This window comes from Schistocerca nitens, chromosome 6, assembly GCF_023898315.1.
Source record: "Schistocerca nitens isolate TAMUIC-IGC-003100 chromosome 6, iqSchNite1.1, whole genome shotgun sequence".
NCBI lineage: Eukaryota > Metazoa > Arthropoda > Insecta > Orthoptera > Acrididae > Schistocerca > Schistocerca nitens.
The window spans coordinates 51616760-51639657 of record NC_064619.1 but is presented as its reverse complement, the minus strand read 5'-3'; the positions used below and the strand labels follow the sequence as shown (position 1 = coordinate 51639657).

General features: G+C 40.7%; 1 protein-coding gene across 8 annotated transcripts in view; it reads right to left on the bottom strand.

Annotated features, from left to right (window-relative positions):
- LOC126262725 (alpha-N-acetylglucosaminidase) overlaps positions 1-22898 on the bottom strand; it is a 367572-nt gene that overhangs the window by 223299 nt on the left and 121375 nt on the right. For 6 of the 8 annotated variants that reach the window (XM_049959519.1, XM_049959518.1, XM_049959521.1 and 3 more), the window contains exons 9-10: positions 12288-12372; positions 1463-1612 (exon numbers count right to left, since the gene is read on the bottom strand). In XM_049959519.1, the coding sequence (XP_049815476.1) occupies positions 1463-1612; positions 12288-12372 (235 nt within the window). The remainder of the gene's footprint in view (positions 1-1462; positions 1613-12287; positions 12373-22898) is intronic. The other 2 variants (XM_049959520.1, XM_049959524.1) reach the window with 1 other exon arrangement.

Sequence of the window (22898 nt, the reverse complement as noted above, 5' to 3'; positions counted from 1 at the left end):
ATATCACAGCTGTGGCAAACATCATTGTCGTATGTACAGGATGCAAACAACCGTATTTCTTCTTGGCCTCCTGGTACACAAGTCGCTCAAGAGTCTTGTATGCTTGTATTTTATTTTCTCTTTGGAATATGGTGCAGTCTGTTGAAGAGGAGGAACGGTGTTCTGCATCGCTGACACAGACAGGGAGAGGGATAACAGGAGCATTTGAGTGCAACTGACATCTACAATGTCTACAGATGGGGCTGGCATTGCAACACAAAGACATGTGCTCAAATCTCAAGCACCTGAAGCACCACATGGAAAGAGGAAAATATGATTTCATAGGGCATCGCAACATCATCACCTTGACCTTTTCAGGCAATGAGTCATCTTCAAAGGTGGCGATGAAGGCCACAGTGTCAACCCTATTGTCCTTTGACCTTCTCTGGACACAATGGGGAAAATGCGCACCCCATCATTCCAAATTGGCATCTAACTTGTAACCGGTCTGTAAAAGGAGGTCACAGTGGGAAACAATACACTATGCCACATTGAGACTGTTATGGAGAGTGATAGTTATAAGAATGTCACACATCTTATCAAAGGCCTGCAACACTGAAAACTAAGTATTGCTGGGAGTATTTCTCCCCATTTCTTAGCTCTACGTTCATCCCACAGCGCAGCCAGGAGAGAGAGAGCACTATTGTCATCCCTCGACAACAGTGACGTGTGTGTGTGTGAGGGGGGAGGGGAGGTGTTTACTTTTTACTTTCTTACGAAGTCTGAAAGCTAAGCAATTTTCCATTTCTTCTACATACCTCTTGTATTATGTGGGGACCAGTCTATCCACGTTCACATATTATCATTCAGATAATTTCATTTCTTTATAATGTCTGTTATGTTAATAACCCATGCAGGTTATCAACAGATTAATTAAATAGTTCTACTACTTATCCACTGATTGTTGCAGAAAAATTAAATTTTAACACCTCATTAATGTCAAGTTCATCACAGAGGGAGTATTAACTCAAATGGACAGGAATGAGGCAGGAATTTAGCCATAGCCACATTAAAGAAACCACTCCAGTATTTTTCCCAAATGATTCAGGAAAACTACATCATCTAAATCAAGCCAGATGGTGTTTCAAACCTTGCTAATCCTGAACTCATGACTAATACCTTAACAACTACACTGTCTCGTTTCACAGTCAAAGCAACTGTGAAATACTAACAAGAGGACTTTTGCATATGGAAATGTTCTGTTCTGCACAATTAAGATGGAATGTATAATAGGCTAATGCAGGTAGATGAATACAGCAGTTTAAATCTAAATAAATTCCTATGGTGGAGTATGATCTAAGAATCTCATCATACTGTGATAAGACATAGTTATTAAAATTACAAAATATTGCACAAAATAATGCTACTGATTTCTAATCACCCGGTTGTTTTTTAAAAGGTACTGTCCTTCATTGTTACTTACATCGTTAACATTTTCAATAGCACCATAGAGACCCAAGGTGCCACCAAAATTATGCAGCATGCACCAAATAAATGGCTGACCAAAATATGAATCCAGTTCTTCATAATGTGGACTGAGTTCAGACTGTAAGTCCAGTACAATCATACGACCCTAAAACGGAAGATACAAAAAATTATATTACACACCAATCATTCAATACAGGGCTATAACATAAGATAATGCTCTTTGTCAAACTATTAGTACAGGAAGAAAGCTTGAGTGAAGATTAATAAATGTGTCTGATAAACAATAAACAATTATTACTGGGTGAACAGCAGTTACTAAGTATAGCTGGGAAAGTAAATCCTTTTTCAAAAGCAGCAACTTACATGTTACTGTATAACATTCTCATTTATACACAGGAAATACTTCCAGAACAAAAAGAGAATATGTTACTGTTTTGATTGCAGAAGAGTATGGTATTTGTTCAAACATCAGAAAAAGTGTATGGTATAAACTAGGTTTCAGGTATAAACTACAAGAAAGACATCAACAAAACAATGTTCATTGCCCCTGAATTTGCTTAATATATTCTTATGCATGACAACTACATAGATGCTGTTATATCTAAGACATGAATGAATAAGGGAAAAAAAAGTTTGCATATGTGATAAAGAACGAAATACTGACGTATTTCTTGATTTCCATTTTGTCCTGTGCTGTTGTCTCAATCCACTTTTCTGATAGCTTTGTGACTTAATCTAAGAATTGTCTTGCCCATACAAAAACTTTCTTCTGTTTTCCAAGGTAAATCAACCTGTGACTTTCAAAGCTAGTGTTTGTATCATCTTCTGTTTGTGACTGTGTCTTCTTGAAGATTTGTCTTCTTAACATGACAGTCACTTTCTCATGTGTACTTCTACAACTCTAAGCTTTCCACTAATATATAGGAGCCTCTGTTTGGCAAGAAACTTCTCAATGGTTCGCACTCTTGGATATTAACAATAACTCACTGATATTTGAGGCACAACAGAAATCACAGTTCTGATGTTCAATGATGATGTAAAACTCAGCTTGTTCAGTTTATTCATAAGATCCAGAATGCTGTAAATAGTAGGGTCCAGGTTGATGCTGTGTTTATTGCCATCTGGCAAGTGTTCAGTACACATTCATATACTCACAAGGTAAACAAAATACTTGCTTATAGAATACCGAGACAGATATGTGAATTGAAGACTTCCTATCAAATAGAACTCATCACATCATTCTTACTGTACAGACATCATCAGAAATGAAAATACACACTTCAAATAAAGTTTTGCATCACCTTGGTTCCGAGAGCTCCGGAAGCTGTACAGAAAATTGGAAAAAGAGATAAACATAAACATCATTTCTGCCTGTTTTATTGCTCATGAAAACCACACATTGCATGTTGCACCACCATACAGTGAGACCTTCAGAGGTGGTGGTCAAGATTGCTGTAAATACCGGTACCTCTAATACCCAGTAGCACATCCTCTTGCACTGATGCATGCCTGTATTCCTCATGGCATACTATCCACAAGTTCTACAAGGCACTGTTGGTCCAGACTGTCCAACCCCTCAACAGCGATTCAGCGTAGATCCCTCAGAGTGGTTGATGGGTCACATCGTTCATAAACAGCCCTTTTCAATCTACCCCAAGCATGTTCAACAGAGTTCATGTCTGGAGAACTTGCTGGCCACTCTAGTAGAGGCATGTTGTTATTCTGAAGGAAGCCATTCATAAGATATGCACAATGGGGGCACGAATTGTCGTCCATGAAGACAAATGCCTCGCCAATATGCTGCCGATATGGCTGCACTATCAGTTGAAGGATGGCATTCACATATCGTAAAGCCATTATGGTGCCTTCCATGACCACCAGCGGTATACGTCAGCCCCACATAATGCCACCCAAAAACAGCAGGGAATCTCCACCTTGGTGCACTCGCTGGACAGTGCGTCTTAGGGCATTCAGCCTGACCAGGTTGCCTCCAAACACGTCTCCGACAACTGTCTGGTTGAAGGCATATTCGACACTCATCGGTGAAGAGAACTTTGTAGTGATTTGAAAATTTCTGTGTAAATTCTGGAAGCACTCAGCCTTCTACCATCTCAAACACACAATATTCTGGATATGAGTGTGGGTGGTAGAATCCTACCTACTGCACGTCACATGTTTGTGTGTGCAGATTTAAAATCAGTCACGGGAAGAAAGTAGAAGCAGCGGACGAACGGCACCGACAACTACCTCTTGGGCAATCCATAAATGGTTTAGTGAATGTGTAAGGAAGAACCATGGAGTTTATATGCAGCTCTGTGCTTATTGTGTCATTGACTACTGTTATTAAAACAAGGACAGTTGAGAAAGAACTCAAAAACTCTTGACATAACCTTGCCATAGGCAAGACTTATTTTCTGATTCATGTTAAGAGAAGTTATGGTATCTAAGGCAACTTTCTTTTAATTGTAACCCAATTTGTTTCTGACGTTCTGCTGCACAAAAGACTTACAGGAAGTTACAAATTTATGTGGAAAGTGAGAGTTTTATTGTGTATGGAGGTCAAATACATCGTTAATTGACGAAAAGTAAAGTTTGTATGTCTACTTATTTCATAAGTAGAAAGGGCCTAAAAATTCCTGTACCTAGCATTAGTCGATGGAGAAGAAGTAAAGAGGGTTTCCAGCAGCTGGCTAACGTAAAGAAGAGTGGCTGCAAGTTCCAAGTTTAAGTCACCTCATAAAGAAGTGGAAGGTGGTTTTGGGGAATAATCCAATATAACCCAGATTCACATTCACACTTTAAGTCTTTAGAATGTTAGAACATGATGCCAATCCTGAGCGGGCCATTCGGCATATTGTTGGGCCCATCTGTACCGCGCTGCATGGTGTCGTGGTTGCAAAGATGGACCTCGTCATGGACGTTGGGAGCGAAATTGCGCATCATGCAGCCTATTGCGCACAGTTTAAGTCATAACACGGCGTCCTGTGGCTGCACAAAAAGCATTATTCAACATGGTGGCGTTGCTGTCAGGGATCCTCCAAGCCATAATCAGTAGGTAGCAGTCACTCACTGCAGTAGTAGCCGTTGGGCATGTCATCGACAGTTCCTGTCTCTCTGTGTCTCCTCCATGTTTGAACAACATCGATTTGGTTCACTCCGAAATGCCTGGACACTTCCCTTGCTGAGAGCCCTTTCTGGCACAAAGTAACAATGTGGACGCGATCGCACTGCAGTATTGACCGTCTACGCATGGTTGAACTTCAGACAACATGAGCCGATTACCTCCTTCCTGGTATTGATCGGCTGTCGGACCCCCTACATCTAATAAGCGCTGCTCCTGCATGGTTGTTTACATCTTTGGGCGGTTTAGTGACATCTCTGAACAGTCAAAGGGACTGTGTCTGTGATACAATATCCACAGTCAACATGTATCTTCAGGAGTTCTGGGAACTGGGGTGATGCAAAACTTTTCTTTGATGTATGTAGTATCTGATGCAACTCAAGTATGATAGGACCATTACTGTTCACAATATACTGGATGTGTCTCATTTGTCATCAGGTGCATTTTGTCTAGTGTTTTGGCACATATTTTCGCAACTGCTTAAGCAGTTTTGTGGTATGCCCTTCCCAACTAAATTTATTATCGAGTTGTAGTCCCTCTTCGATCTGCATGTCTTCATATGTTATACACATGCTGGAAGGAAACCTCTTACAGGTTCTGAACTGCTTATAGTAGGTCTTTTCAAAGTTTAATGAGAGTGAATTAGCTTTAAACCATTTATTAATGCCAGTGAAAATTTGATTAGCACCTATTTCTAAATTTGTACTTGGCTTGCTACTTATTGCAATGTTTGTATCATCTGCAAACAAAACAAACTTAGCATCTGGCAATGTAAGAGACAAGAGGTAATTAATGTACACAAGAAAAAGCAATGGACCCGAGATGGAACCTTGAGGAACACCACATATAATTAATTCCCAGTCAGATGAAGAGTGACTGCTTACTGTACACGTATTTCGCAATGACACCTTTTGTTTCCTGTTAGATAAGACTCAAACCATTTCGCAGCACTACTGGTGACACCATAATATTCTAATTTACTTAAGAGAATGGTGTGGTTCACACTGTCAAAGGCTTTTGACAGGTCACAGAAATTGCCAGTAGCCTCTAATTTATTATCTAATAAATTAAGTACACTCTCACTGTAAGCAAAAACAGTTTTCTCTATATCAGAACCCTCAAGAAATCCAAACTCTGACCTGGACAATATATTATTTGCAGTCAGATGCTGAAGGAGCCACTTGAATGCAACCTTTTCAAATATTTTTGAGATAGCTGACAATAGTGAAATTGGTCAATAATTTGATGGTATCTCTTTATCCCCCTTCTTGTAAAGAGGCTTAACTTCACCATATTTTAGCCAGTCTGGAAATGTTCCGATGATAGGAGATTGATTACACAAATAACTTAAGATACAACTCAACTCGCATGAGCACTCTTTGATTAACTTCATTGATATGTTATCATACCCACTAGAACACTTAGATTTTAAGGATTTTATGATGGATGCTACTTCTCTGGGAGATGTGTGTGTCATTTCCATTTTACTGAAGTTATTTTTAAAGACTGGTCTCAGATATTCCACTGCACTGTTCACCAAACCTGATAACCCATAGCTAGAGGTCTGCGCGGATGCAGATATCTGCGGATATATCTGTGGATATCCGCGGTATTTGTTACTTGGTGGATAAAATCGCGACCGGCGCGGATATCCGCAGGTCATCTGTGGATAATGAGCAAGGCATCTGCCCAGTACGTATGTTGCAATGTTAGTTGAAAACTTTAAGTCTGTTGACATTCTTGGAATCTTGCAGGGCCCAGGTAGAGCGGATGTCTGTTGTCCTCAGCCTCTGGCTACGACCCAAGAGACCCGCGCCTAATCCGTTTCCACGACCATGTCTTTTGTGTGGCCTGTGAAGTGCTCTCTGGGTGGCAAACCTGCCCACTGTCTACCACCAGATGGATAGAGCGTCTGCCATGTAAGCAGGAGATCCCGGGTTCGAGTCCCGGTCGGGGCACACATTTTCATCTGTCCCCGTTGGCGTACGTCAACGCAACGCCTGTAAGCAACTAAGGTTGTTCATTTCATTGCACTTTTCTTATCCGCGCCGACCTCTACCCATAGCTGTCAGTAAGAGACAGTAATTGAGATGGGGGGGGGGGGGGGGGGGGCACAGAGGAAAGTCAGCCATGTCCTTTTCAAAGGAAGCATCCCAGCAACCCATAACAGATTTGTAGACTGCACAGAAAACCTAATGTGGATGGCTGAATGGGGTCTGGAACCACCATCCTCCCAAATGCTATTCTAGTGTCTTACTATTGTGGATAAGCAGCATCCAGCAGCAAGTCGTACTCTGAGCTCCCTTATTTGTTTCATAGTTTGATTCTTAATTTCTTTGCGTGTTTTTGGGTATTTGCATAGTTTAATTCATAAATTTCAGGCGTATTACAGTATTTGAGAGTTGCAGCATCGCGTTTTAGTACCTGAGTGGTGTAAATTCGCATAGTCGTCAGTCATCTGTTTTTGTTTTGAACGGCCAGTGTCGGTTGGTCACAACCAGTGAGCTCCCTGCCGCCATTGGATAAGCAGCAGCCAGCAGCAAGTTGTACTCTGAGCTCACTTATTTGTTTCATAGTTTAATTCTTAATTTCTTTGCGAGTTTTTAGATACTTGCATAGTTTAATTCATAAATTTTGGGCTTATTATAGTATTTGAGAGTTGCAGCATCGTGTTTTAGTACCTGAATAGGATAAATTTGCATATTCATCAGTCATCTGTTTGTTTTGAACGGCTTGTGAGATAGAAGAGAGGAAAAAAATTGTTAGTGATGGATAGAGACTGTGCCTGTTGTGTACGGATTCAGGGGGAATTGGCCACCGTCCGTAAACAGCTGGAAGTTGTGTTAGCTGTGGTCGACAGGCTCCAGGCTGTTGCCCTGGGCCACAGTGACACTGGGACACACGAGGCGATCGCTTTGGCACCTCTGGAACCTGTAGCATCACCTGGGATCTCTGATGCCACCGCGCCCTCGGATTCGGACGCCCCTGCCGGTCGACACTTGCCTGACAGTGATTGGTTGGTGAACCGTGGCTGGGTCACGAATCCCTGGGCGGAAGGCAAAAGTCGGTGCTGACCGCAAGGCTGTACCCTTATGCCTCCGTAACAGGTTTGAGGTGCTGCCCACTGCTGAAAGTACTTCTGAGCCAACAAGGGCGGCTTCGCCTGTTGCGGCAGTGGCCGGTCATCCTGAGAGATCTGGACAAGCTCAGAGGGTGGGATTATTTGTCATTGGGAGCTCCAATGTTAGGCGGGTGATGGAGCCCCTTAGGGATATGGCAGCTACAGACGGGAGGAAAGCCAATGTGCACTCTGTGTGCATACCGGGGGGAGTCATCCAAGATGTGGAAAGGGTCCTTCCGGATGCCATGAAGGGTACAGGGTGCAGCCACCATCTGCAGCAACGTCGACAGGACTGACTGGACCTTTGGTACAGAGCCGAGTGGAGGGTCTGAATCAGAGGCTCAGGCGTTTCTGTGACCATGTAGGCTGCAGATTCCTCGATTTGCGCCATAGGGTGGTGGGGTTTCGGGTTCCGCTAAATAGGTCAGGTGTCCACTACAGGGGTAGCAGGGGCTGTGTGGTGTGTACTGGGTGGTTTTTTTAGGTTAGACAGTCTTGGGAAAGATCAAAAAGGGGTCCAGTCTCAAAGGGAACAGGGCAAAGAAACGACAAGAATCGACCAAGCAACAGTCGGTATAGTAGTTGTAAATTGTTGTAGCTGTGTTGGAAAAGTACCAGAGCTTCAAGCGCTGATAGAAAGCAGTGAAGCTGAAATCGTTATACGAACAGAAAGCTGGCTAAAGCTGGAGATAAATTCTGCCGAAATTTTTACAGAGACGCAAACCGTGTTCAGAAAGGATAGATTAAATAAAGTAGGTGGTGGTGTGTTTGTGTCTGTTGGTAGTAGTTTACCTTGTAGTGAAGTTGAAATAGATAGTTCCTGTGAATTACTATGAGTAGAGGTTATACTCAACAGCCGACCGAAGATAATATTTGGCTCCTCCTACCGACCCCCTGACTCAGATGATATAATAGCTGAACGCTTCAAAGAAAACTTGAATCTCATTACAAATAAGTACCCCACTCATACAGTTATAATTGGTGGAGACTTAAATCTACCCTCGATTTGTTGGCGAAAATACATGTTCAAAGCCGGTAGTAGACAGAAAACATCTTCTGAAATTGTACTAAATGCTTTCTCTGAGAATTACTTTGAACAATTAGTTCATGAGCCCATACTAATTGTAAGTGGTTACAAAAACACACTTTACCTCTCAGCCACAAATAATCCTGATCTAATAGAGAGCGTCATGACGGATACAAGGATTAGTGAACACAAGGACATTGTAGCGAGGCTCAAAACCACTAAAAATAAACGCAAAATATATTTATTTAAAACAGCAGATAAAAATTCGCTTGATGCCGTCCTAAGAGAGAGTCTCCATTCCTTCCAAGCTAATTATGTAAGTGTAGACCAGATATGGCTCAAATTCAAAGATGCAGTATCAACAGCAATAGACAAATTCATACCACATAAGTTAATAAGAGACGGGACTGATCCACCATGGTATACAAAACATGTCAGAACACTGTTGCAGAAGCAACGAAAAAAGCATGCCAAATTCAGAAGAACACAAAATCCCCAAGACTGGCTAAGTTTCATGGAAGCTCGAAATTTAGTGCGAACATCAATGCGAGATGCTTTTAATAGTTTCTACAATGAAATATTGTCTCAAAATATGGTAGAAAACCCAAAGAGATTCTGGTCGTATGTAAAGTACACCAGTGACAAAAACCAGTCAATACCATCACTGCGCAATAGTGATGGAAATGTTACCGATGATGGTGCCACTAAAGCGGAGTTACTAAATACAGTTTTCCGTAATTCCTTCACGAAAGAGGACGAAGTAAATATTCCAGAATTCAAAACCAGAACAGCTGTTAGCAAGAGTGACATAAAAGTAAATATCTTAGGTGTTGCGAAACAACTCAAATCACTTAAGAAAGGCAAGTCTCCCGGTCCAGATGGTATACCAATCAGTTTCCTCTCAGAGTATGCAGACACAATAGCGCCTTTCTTAGCTATCATATACAACCGCTCACTTCACGAAAGGTCTGTTCCTAAAGACTGGAAAGTAGCACAGGTCACACCAATATTCAAGAAGGGAGATAGGAGTAACCGACTGAATTACAGACCCATATCACTGACCTCAATTTGCAATAGGATTTTGGAGCATATACTGTACTCTAACATTATGAATCACCTTGAAGAAAATGACTTATTGATACATAACCAACACAGATTCAGAAAATATCATTTTTAGGCAACACAGCTAGATCTTTATTCCCATGAAGTAATGAGTGCTGTCGACAAGGGATCTCAGATCGATTCCATATTCCTGGATTTCCAGAAGGCTTTTGATACTGTTCGTCACAAGTGACTATTAATCAAATTGCGTGCATATGGAGTACCGTCTCAGTTGTGTGACTGGATTCTTGATTTCCTCTCAGAGAGGTCACAGTTCGTAGTGATAGACGGTAAATCATCGAGTAGAACAGAAGTGATATCTGGCGTTCCATAAGGTAGTGTCATAGGCCCTCTGCTGTTCCTGATTTATATAAATGATCTAGGTGATAATTGGAGCAGCCCCCTTAGATTGTTTGCAGATGACACTGTAATTTACTGTCTAGTAAAATCATCAGACGATCAATTCCAATTACAAAATGATCTAGAGAGAATTTCTGTATGGTGCGAAAAGTGGCCATTAGCACTAAATAAAGAAAAGTGCAAGGTCATCCACATGGGTACTAAAAGAAATCAGATAAATTTTGGGTATACGATAAATCGCACAAATCTACAATAAATCGCACAAATCTAAGGGCTGTCAATTCGACTAAATACCTAGGAATTACCAATTACGAGCAACTTAAATTGGAAAGACCACATAGATAATATTGTGGGGAAGGCGACACAAAGACTGCGCTTTGTTGGCAGAAAACTTAGAAGATGCGTCAAACCCACTAAAGAGACAGCCTACATTACACTTGTCCATCCTCTGCTGGAATATTGCTGCGTGGTATAGGATCCTTACCAGGTAGGATTGACAGAGGACATCGAAAAAGTGCAAAGAAGGGCAGCTCATTTCGTGTTATCGCGCAATAGGGGTGAGAGTGTCACTGATACGATACGCGAGTTGAGGTGGCAGTCACTGAAACAAAGGCGGTTTTCTTTGCGGTGAGATCTATTTACGAAATTTCAATCACCAACTTTCTCTTCCAAATGCGTAAATATTTTGTTGACACCCACCTACACAGGGAGAAATGATCATCATAATAAAATAAGAGAAACCAGAGCTCGAACGGGAAGATTTAGATGTTTCTTTTTCCCACGTGCCATTCGAGAGTGGAATGGTACAGAAGTATTATGAAAATGGTTCGATGAACCCTCTGTCAGGCACTTAAGTGTGAATTGCAGAGTAACCATGTAGATGTAGATTGTGCCACCTTTCTTGGGGTTTTCAACATGATGTCACTGAAAATCTCAGTGAGCAATTTTAGGTAAGTTGGTTGGTTGGTTTGGGGAAGGAGACCAGACAGCGAGGTCATCGGTCTCATCGGATTAGGGAAGGACGGGGAAGGAAGTCGGCCGTGCCCTTTGAAAGGAACCATCCCGGCATTTGCCTGGAGCGATTTAGGGAAATCACGGAAAACCTAAATCAGGATGGCCGGACGCGGGATTGAACTGTCGTCCTCCCGAATGTGAGTCCAGTGTCTAACCACTGCGCCACCTCGCATGGTTTTGGGTAAGTATGCATAATTTGATGATTATATTTTGGAGTAAAATATTTAAAAAGAGAGGTGCTATAAAAATTATTTTCTGTCTTCACCTACCTCCAGAACTTTAAATTGCAGACACTTTCTTAGGCCTACAAAATCAGTCCTTTAAAATATTGTCTAAGTTAGTTTCCAACAACTGGAAGTCACATTCAAGCTGACAAGAGCACATTTAAAACTCTTTCACAAAGTACCTATATCCACAATTCACAGGACTAATCATGTTGAATATTCTGTGTAACTCAACAGTTAATAAGGTAGTAATGTTTACTTCAATGGGATCTAATGTTGCAGATCACGATTAGCTCACTCTACAACCATTATATTTGTAACAATGGAAAGCTCTATCAAGAAAACTAACAAATATGAGAGTGAATTGCCTGCTAGTACTTACAGTCAGGAGGTTAAATGTTTATACTGCCAGTACAGAGACATAAGAGTAAAACTAATTACATTACACTAGCTTTTGGCACTAATGTATCTTCATCAGGAAGCAGAGAGAGATAGAGGGGTTAAGGTTGAAAAGGAGAAACAGGATACAAAAATGTATTACAAACCACCATTACTTTAAGTACAAATGTTGGAGGAATGTTACAGAGTATAACTGTTTTGCTTACGTCCAGAACTTAGTATCTAGCATTGTCTAGAATTAAGGCAAAACTAGAAAGAACACAGACTACAAGTTTACCTCCTATATTAAATCATCCACACATCACAATTAATATCCTTCTCCCTTTCCCCCAAATTATACAGCCATCATTCACATCTTCATCTTTCAATTAAATACATTGAAAAGGTATTCAAAAATAATGTACATGAGTATGATACATAATACAATGAGACAACGACACTATCTCAACTTACTTTTGGAACTGAAGAAATATAAGCACGTACTCTTTCAACAGTCCAAAATGATTGCTCATGTACAAAAGCCCAATTTTGCAACATCCTAAACAACAAAGAAAGCAAAACAAACATGAAAACAATGTGCACCAGTTACACAAATGCATGAGCATAGATGACAAACTGAATTTTGTGTGAAGATTCATGTGTCTTTGTAATTATGTTTGTAGTCATGCATGCTGTTTGAGCTCCGCAGTTGTCCAGCATAGAGGTGCTGAATACAACTGATAGTTTGTCTTTCGTTTGTCTTTCAAAATTACAAAACACAAGCTAAAATGCTGATTCGGTATTTGCTTAATAAAAGCAAACTCTGATTTATTTTTAATTGGTTCAAAATGGTTCAAATGGCTCTGAGCACTATGGGACTTAACTTCTGAGGTCATCAGTCCCCTAGAACTTAGAACTACTTAAACCTAACTAACCTAAGGACATCACACACATCCATGCCCGAGGCAGGATTCGAACCTGCGACCGTAGCAGCAGCGCGGTTCCAGACTGTAGCGCCTAGAACTGCTCGGCCACTCCGGCCGGCTTTTTAATTGGTCATGACAATCTTCAGTATGCTTTTACTCATGAGCACATACCAAATCACAAAAGAGTTACAAACTGTATACACATAACATAGAGACATACAATTTTAAGTGGACAAGAGAACTGACACTCACAGACATCCTGAAAAAATACTGAACTATCACTCAGTTTACTATAGAAAATACATTGCAGCACTTGACAATGGCCTTCATTGCCTTCATTCTACCACAGTACCGTGTGTGTGTGTGTGTGTGTGTGTGTGTGTGTGTGTGTGTGTTTGAGAGAGAGAGAGAGAGAGAGAGAGAGAGAGAGAGAGAGAGAGCTCAATCCCCAGGTGCAGTGCTCTAAAGTTTTAGATATGCGGGCTGCTCAATCATACGTCATTCCCACTGCCATACTACATTTCCCTTTGCTTTTTGGTCATTATCTTTATTTCCCCTCCCTCTCTATTGTGTTGTATTTTAACAAAGTGTGAACATGACATTCACTGAAATGAAAAACCTACTTCATATGAAAAACCTACTTCATTTCATTTAGAGGTTGAAAGGAAAAAAACAAGAGTGACCATCACGATACCATCCTAGCTTTCACAATGGTTTTTCAGTTTTCTCTCAAGAAATGATCATGATTTGAGACTCTTTCCTCCCTCCCTTTTACATATCAAATATTTCATTAGTGAACAGTATCACATGCTCTTGTTAATTTTTCTTTTCCAATATACATTTGTCATATCGTGCACTAGTGCATGTGAATGTCAAGTGCGCCGAGTGTGGTGTCACCGCACGTCCATGTTTGTTCACCTGTCAACTGTATTAGCGCAGCCCGGCCACTGGTGGCCACCAGTGGCAGATGTTCGCACGGTGAGGTCTCCACTGCAACGTCTGCCAGCAACTCACTGATATATACACGCACAATGCAGCGCTAACTGAGCCCTCTTTTATGTCCTTCCAGTGTGCCGTCCACATCAGTGTACTTCGTGTTGTTACATGAGAATCTACAGGAGTATGTTTTCTATTACTGTTAAGTGCTCCGTGAATACAGCCATATTTGTGTTACTTGAACCAGTCTCATGTACTATGTAGCTACATGATTGGCAATGAGTTTGGAATGGTTTCCCCATGTGCAATCTTGAAGTGCGGTTTCATGAGATTTATTAATTATGGATGCCACGCTTACTTTGGCTGTGACCACTTTCTTGACTTCCCTTAACAGACAGGGTACTGTTCCACCGGTCCATCCACCCACATTCCCTCAATGTGATGATTCAGCCGAGGATTGGGATGTTTCCAAAAAAGGAACTCCGACAGTATCTTTTGGCTTGTGGTGTGAAGATTTGAATTTGTGCAGAGTCTTCTTCCTTTCATGGATTCTGCCTAAAGTGTGTCATTTACTGCATCAGCTTACCCCTTCCTAAGAACTGGCAGCTCCTACTTTTGATCACATGTGCAATTTATCGTCCAATTACAAACAAATGCATGTCATAGTGGGGCGAGTTGAATTCTATCAATGCCGCAAGAAACCAAACCAGTCGTACAGGGCCTGGCCAGTCGAACTTTATGGCCTTAGCTGTAAGTGTCAATTTGTTACTGATGCCCATAACTACTCTTCTACAGACACTGTAGAGTGCGACAAAATTATATGTTTAGCTCCGAAAACAGAAGTGCATCCATCAGAAGGCTTTACTCCGTGAAAACCCTGCAAATAGCACCATCATCTTAAGTTTCTGGGGCTTCCATTAACAGACAGGATACTGTTCCACTGGGCGACCAAACTGAAGTGTGATGTGATGTGGCAATAGTGTCACACGACGTGCCCAGTAGGACGATGGATAACTCGCACAAGGAAGTGGACGTGGCAGCGGTAAACATGTGGGTCCAGTGCCAAGCTGACCAAGGCTGGGCCAAGCAGCTGCAACCGTCACAGCACCAGCATCAGCATTCTCTGTTTTCGTCTTGTCCTTTCTGTCTTACCCAGCAGAAACATTCAGCATGTCCTAAGCACTGAGCTATGTGTAATGCTCACCAGAAGAAAGGCCATATCACTTCTGTGTGTCATTCGCTGATGACTGCTCAGGATATGGACATGGGCATAAATTGTGTGATTCCAATACTTGTGACTTCCCCTAAGTTGTTTCTCAAGCTAATTTTTTTTCACCAAGCGATATGGCTACAAGTCAACGCAGGTGCTGCAGTGACATAACTGATTCTCAAACCTATGTGAGTTTAGGCTCACCGCCGTTGACAACTGCCACGTCGAAGCTGGTCATTTAAATACTGCACTGGTGGGACAATTTACAGCACCTGCCTCTTACATGTGGGTCAATCCTTACCAAGTGGTCCAGCACTGGTTGCTTGACCATCTCAGAAAAATTTTATATTTGCTGGGTGAATTCCCTATTGTTCAGTAGTCACAAAAATATTTTTAAAAAAATTTATAGTTTATTATTTTGAAATGGTGGCCATATTTGTTCCAGGCCGCATGTGTTTTTTCCTATTTGCAAGCATCTACATTTTTTACAATTATTCAGTAGTGGATTGTCCTAAGCCATTCAGATCAGATGCATTTAGTTCAACAAACTCTGGGCTACAAATTAACTTCATTATCACTTAGCTGAATGTATTATTTAATATATTTTTAATAGTTCAAAGTTATTAGCCACAAATTAAAAAAACTCAATTTTTGAACAGTAGTTTTCCAAAGAAAGAGTAATTTCTCAGCTTTAATATTTTTTCTGCTATTACACTGTATACTATAGTTACTTTTGATAGAGTATCACTGGTTAGCAGCTTACACTTTAAAAAATAAATTTTTTTTTAATTTTTCCATTTTGTGGCCCGAGATATATTTGTTGGGAGACCAGGTAAAAATCTGAAAATTTCACAGTTAATAGACCTTTATGACATCAAACTTCAGTATAAATTTCAACTTTGAGATTCATTTGGAAGTTATGGAAAAAAGATTACAGACACGAGTCAAAAATACGTTTTGTAGCATCTGCAATATCTGGTAGGCTAATCATATAAAGTATACCAACTGCATAATGTAACACACCACATTACACTAGCTAATGATTATTTGTCGAAACAACACTGCGGTAATTGTTTCTGCAGGCTAACAATTGCATCTGCAAGCCTATACAAGTCTGACTGTTGTCTTCCCCCTCACACCAACAATTGTCTACTCACACTTATTTAGCTATAAATTCTTGAAGTGAGCAGTTGAAAATGGTGCCTCCACGTTCTGTTGATGTTATTATTAATGAAGCATGTCATAAAAGTCTGTATGGAGTGTACCCTAAAGACATTACTTTAATCAAAGATTACAGTGAAGAAGAAAAAGTGTTGTTTTACTTACAAGTCGACCCAGAGGTCAAATCAACATGCAAGTACCATGAAATGAAATACTTAAAAAAAAAAATAAAAAAAAAAATTCATCATCATATTTTTGGTCAGTCTTGCATGGGCCCTTTTGATAAACATAAGAAACCTACAACAAAATGTCTGTGAGAAATAACATTTGATCATTATTCTAAAAATAAAAGCCCTTTTGTCAATCTCATACCAGGAAAATCATTGTGTCCAACATGTTATTCTAAGATATTTGTAATTCACAAGAGAAAGGATAGTGAAACCTCAGATACAGAATTTTGTGATTTATCAGCAACCGTTAAAAAGTAGATAGAGCTTTTGAAATCCTGGGTATATCACCTGCTAGTAAAATTAGAAAACTAAGTCAAGATAAAACACCAAGTGCCTTGAATACAAAAATTGAGTGTCAGAACGTCTTGTTAAGTTAACAAGGCAATTAGTAAAAGAACAGGGAATTTTACCAGCATTACAAAAGAAAAGTGCATCTAATTTGGTAGATGAAAACACAGTCAATAAAGTTATTAAGTATTATGACAATGACAATAACAGCCGTTTGATGTCTGGCAAAAAAGACTGTGTTTCTGTGAAAGAAAATGGTTCTAAGATTCAAAGACAAAAAAGGTTAATATTGTGTAATGTAAATGAACTATTCACTGAATTTAAAAAAGAAAATCCTGACATTAAAATTGGAAGATCAAAGTTTTGTGAGTTGAGAACAAGATGGTGTGTTGTTGTAGGGGCATCTGGCACCCATTATGTTTGTGTTTGTTTGTATCATCAGAACGTAAAGTTGATGATAGATGGGGCAAATCTTACAGTTGACTATAAAGACCTTTTGGAAGTTATGGTATGCAATATTGTATGATCAACGGAATATGTGAAGATTGACAGTTACAATTGTATGATCAAGGGAAAATGTGAAGATTGTCCAGGCAAACAAGCATGTTTGAAGAATCCGAAGAAGACGATTTGATGCCTGACAATATAAAATACAAACAATGGGTGACACAAGACAGAACTGAAATGGTGACCGTCATAAAATCACGAGAAGAGTTTCTTGAAGTGTTGGTGGCTAACACTGAAAATCTGAAAATGCATAATTTCATTGCAAAAGCTCAAAGCAACTTTTTGAAAGACAAAAAGCAAACCTTGGCAGCTGATGAATGCTTAGTTCTTGCTGACTTTTCGGAAAATTATTCCTTTGTTGTTCAAGATGAAGTACAAGGGCACCACTGTGTAAACAAACAGACCGCAGTTCATCCATTTGTATTCTATTATAAAGATGAAGATAAACTAATGGGCCACAGCTTTTGTGTCATAAGTGACTACCTTGAACACAACACTACAGCAGTGTACATTTTTCAACTAAAATTAACAAACTCCATTGAACAGCACCACCCTTCCATAAAAAAACTGATTTACTTTTCTGATGGGGCAGCAAGTCAACATAAAAACAAAACAAAAAATTATTAACATCTCCTTTCATAAAGAAGATTTTGGGTTTGATGTAGAATGGCACTTTTTCTCTTCATGCCATGGGAAGAATGCTTGTGATGGTGTCAGGGGTACAACAAAGCGAGGTATCACAAAAGCAAGTCTGCAGCGGACTGATGACAATCGTATCATAACACCTCAAGAAATGTTTGAATTCTGTAAAAAACATATCAAAGGAATTACCTATGTTTTTGTACATTGTGAGGAAATACAAGAAGTCTATGACAGCGTCCTGAAGGAAAGGTATAACACTTGTCAGAAGATTAAAGGCACTCAATCTTTTCATTGTTTTGTACCCCATTCACACAACTTAATGAAGTGAAAGATCACATCAACTTTGCCTGATAATGAACTTCATCGTGTGGAAAACTTGTACATCTGGTTGTTCAAAATAAAGACATAATTATCCAGATAATATTACTGTTATGGGCTCCTCCATGGCCAATCTCTTGCAAATTCCACACACTTTGTTTTCTGTCTTACAGTTTCTGTCTTACAGTCAGTAGTATGTAGCCTCGAGAAATCTCAGTTTTTTCAACCTTTTATTGTTTATTTGGGATTTGAGGTCTCATGAGATGGGGTTCGTCCTCTGTCATCTGGACCTCACCCCATCGTCCAAAAAGGAAATTCAGACCTTCCTATGGAATACATTTCACATAAATTTCTTCAGTATGTTATAGTCTTAGGTGGAGATTTCAATTTACCAGATATAGACTGGGACACTCAGATGTTTAGGATGGGTGGTAGGGACAGAGCATCGAGTGACATCATACTGAATGCACTATCCGAAAATTACCTTGAGCAATCAAACAGGGAACCGACTCATGGAGATAGCATCTTGGACCTACTGATAACAAACAGATCTCGAACTTTTCGACCGTAAGTGCAGAACAGGGAATCAGTGATCGTAAGGCCATTGCAGCATCCCTGAATATGGAAGTAAATAGGAATATAAAAAAATTATCTGGATAATATTGCTGTTATGGACTCCTCCATGGCCGATCTCTTAAAAATTCCACACACTTTGTTTTCTGTCTTACAGTCAATAGTATGTAGCCAGATAATATTGCTGTTATGGGCTCCTCCATGGCCGATCTCTTGCAAATTTCACGCACTTTGTTTTCTGTCTTACCGTCAATAGTGTGTAGCCTCGGGAAATCTCAGTTTTTTCAACCTTTTATTGTTTATTTGGGGTTTGAGGCCTCATGAGATGGGGTTCGTCCTTTGCTGTCTGGACCTCACCCCATCGTCCAAAAAGGAAATTCAGGCCTTCCTACTGAAGACAGCCTGCTAACATAAATTCATGCCATGGGCGGCCGCTTTGGCCCACCCCTCACATGCTTTGTTACGCAAGAATGTATCTTTCTGATGGACCCAGGGTTGCAGACGTGCTTTTCAAATGTTGAAATCTGAACTACTCTCGGCCCCTTGTTTAGTTACACTCTCTCTGGACCAGCAGTTTTGGTGACAGACATCTCACAGTACAGCCTCAGTGTGGTCCTATCACACCGATACGCCAATGCCTCCAAACGACCTGTTGCTTTCACCTCTAAATCTCTCACCCCAGCCCAGCAGTGTTAATCTCAGGTGGAAAAAAGAGGCTCTTGCCATCATCTATTACAAGCTCGCGCAAAGCAGCTGTGGTTGATGCCAACCCAGTTCTCCATCAGGTGGTTCAATTTATTCAACAGGGCTGGCCAGATAAACCACCGGGTCGGGCTTCAGACCCCCTGTGCAACTATTATTCATTACGGTAATACCTCTGTGTTTTTGACAGTGTCTTGGGCCAGAGATCGATAGCAAAATTGGCCATTTTATCACAGATTGTGAGTAGTGTGCTCGACAACAGGCAGTTCCCAGGGCATCTTTGTCTCCATGGCCCACTACACGCCAGTCATGGGAACACATTCATGTCGACTGCATTTCCCCAGTTTCCTTACATTCTCCGATGTGCATCAACATCAGCTGAGGTCACAATTCGTACCCTTTTGAGGGTTTTTTCTATTGAGGGATTGCCTTGTACCTTAGTTTCCAATAATGGGGGCCAGTTCATTTCTCATGCCTTTCAATTGTTTTGTTCTTGTCACAGTACTGGTCATATTATGGCTCTGCCATTCCACCCACAATCAAATGGCAAGGCAAAACGACTAGTGCGTATATTCAAATCCCAAATGAAAAGTTTGTTGTAGATTCTTTACTTGATGATGCCCTTCTCCATTTTCTGAGCACCTATTGCTTCATGCCTATGGGGGAGTGGAGCCCGGCTGAGTTGCTTCACGGCCGGCTTCCACAAACGCTCCTCCACCTTCTGCAGCTCTCGCAGCACCTGCCACAGACAGGTATTTCCAGTTACTTCATGCCAGGATCGCTGGTGGGGGTGTTCGAGTTTGCTCACTGTTCCAAGTGGATATTGGCCATTGTTGTCTGCTGCTGGGGATATTGTCTGTATGATGCCTATACTGTCGATGGGCTGGTGGCACACCACTTTGATCAGTTGTGCCCCCACTCGCTGCTGAATGCTACCAATTCGCGAGTGCAGCCCCCCATTGCCGCAGCTCGCCCTGTCGCCCTCCGCCTCAAGCTCGTCATCAATTGCTGTGAAGGTGCCCCTGTCCTCTTGGCTGTCCCACCGCCGGGCAACAGTCCACCTCTAGCCTTGAATTTGTTGCTGCAGGCTGCTGTCCCAGTCTGGTCGCCTTCACTACACCCTCTCCATCACTGCATCAGCCCACGTCGCCAGTAGTTCCAAACCCACCGCCTCCACACTGGGACCTGCCCCACCGCCTCCTCACTGGGACCTGATGGCACCCTCCTCATTGGCGCTGTCATAGGGTACCCTACTGACCCACCGCCCTCGAGCGTGCCCACGTCCCTGCATGCTGCACCCCTATTTTAAGGTGCCCACCCAGCACATCAGCCCGCTGCCTCCATCAGCACTGGCTGCTGCCACTCCAGATCTGATGGATATGTTTCTCATTTGGCTGCTGGTATCTCCTCCATTTTCTGGGTGCCCACTTCGCACGAGGGAGAGGTGTGTTATATCCTGGGACTACTATGTTTGAGTGGAAGGGTGCCGAGTGTGGTGTTGCCACGCATACATGTTTCAATCGACTGCCAACTGTATCAGTGTAGGGACCGCCTGTGGGAAGCATGCGCAGAGCAGTGCTAACTGAACCCTCTTATATGTCCCAGAGTGCCGTTCACATCAGTGTATTTTGTCTTGTTACTTGGGGAACCATGGTTTTGTTTTCCGTTATTGTCGAGTGCCTCAAGAATAAAGCCATGTTTGTGTTACTTGGACCAGTCTTTCATATTATGTGGTTACCACAACATTTACACCTTAATCTCTGCTTTCACTATATTAACTTATCAGCATTTTAATATGAACAATAATATCCCAAAATTGTTTTCATTTCCTATTATGTACTTTATCCGATTTCTTTGGTGCTTTAAGTGACATCTCTTTCCTTCTGTATCCTTGTCATCTTTCATGAAAAATTTGAGATTTTCATCCAGTTGTTTCAAATCATAGCTGGGATTGCCACAGCCAATTTCTGTTAAACAGCTCTTTCATTTCATTCAGCTTTGTACTTAAGTTTCCAGTTCTATAAATGAAGTAGAGACAGAAAGAACATACAAAGTAAAATGGAAAGAATGTTGACTAAATCGAAAAGTAGGTTCTGGAGATTGAGTAACAAAAAGGAAGGAAAAACTAAAGACAGCAACACATTCAAAGCAGCATGAAAAATGACAGCAGTTTCTGATCATAACACATACAACAGCACATATAATATTAAATTATTTGTGATGTTTACAACAATACTTTCTTCGCTGATATCCGTACATTTTATTATTACAAATACACCAACAAATTTGTTGAAAGTGGCCCACTTAGTGAATTGTATGTCAAATGCATATTCTAATTTACTACACAGACTTCCATACTTGTATTATTTCCCATCATCAGGTACTTCTGCAACGAATACACCCAATCAGTATTGATTCACCAGCTGCTCTACAAGGCTCTAAGTTAGCAAACCAACAAATCCAGAGCATCTAGAGCAATGATTCCCAAACAGGGGAGGGGGCAGAGGTGGGAATTAACCATGAGGGGTAAAATTAAATTTCCTGGAGCATAAAAACAAAAAGTGTTTGATTATGGTTTAGTCATGACCATAAATTATTTAAAAAATAATTTCTATAATTACTACTTTGTTCAGCTCTAACACTTATTAAACCACCACCACCACCATCTGATATTTGACATCCATTACTGGATAAAGGCCTCCTTCCTACCTTTCCATGCATTGTGACCTCCAGCTACATGTAGCTTTTCTACCTCTGCAAGTTTTATAATATGGTCTTCCCACCCTCTATTAGATTGTAACCTCAGACTTTATATCTTGAAACCCAGGAAAGAACTTCCTTGGTCCATCTACCATCCATTCGTCTTACCCACCTCCATTTCATTCTTATTACAGTCATAATTAAATCTTCCACTTTAATCTGTTAACAATTTGTTTTCCTACATCTCTCCACTGCTCAACCCAAAATTTTTGAATGTTTCTCATATTCAAAGTCCATGTCCCACTGCCTTAAGTCCCAACTGGTAATACACATGGACTGTATGCTTGCTGTTTCAGAGACACACCAAGAAACCTATTTAGTTTTGCACAATCACTATAAGTCATCTTTACTCTTTTTTTTTATTTCATTTGCCATACACCTAGTCATAATGGGCAGTTCTTGTCATCAGTAATGAACCTAGTTCACTGATTTGGATAATCAACATGAAAGACAATTTTCACTGAAAGAAAGAGCATTTTCAGATAGTGAAATTCAAGGCAAACAACAAATTCTTAGACTCTATGAAGACAACACACTGAAAATGGACTTTGATAACACAGAAATGGCAACTTTTCGTGAAAGGTTGATGGGGAGTATCTATTACTCATATTATCACGAAACAACTGATGAATATTGATTCAATTTGCTAAATGTGTAAAAGTGAATTAATAACTATGGTAGTGGTGGCAACAAAGATAAGGAACAAAATGAACTATGAGCATGACTTACAATGTGCACTTAGTAACATTAGACCAACTATAAAAAAGATTGTTAGAAATAAGCACCACCAACATCCCATTGACTCATTATACATCAGGTCCAATAAAAAAAA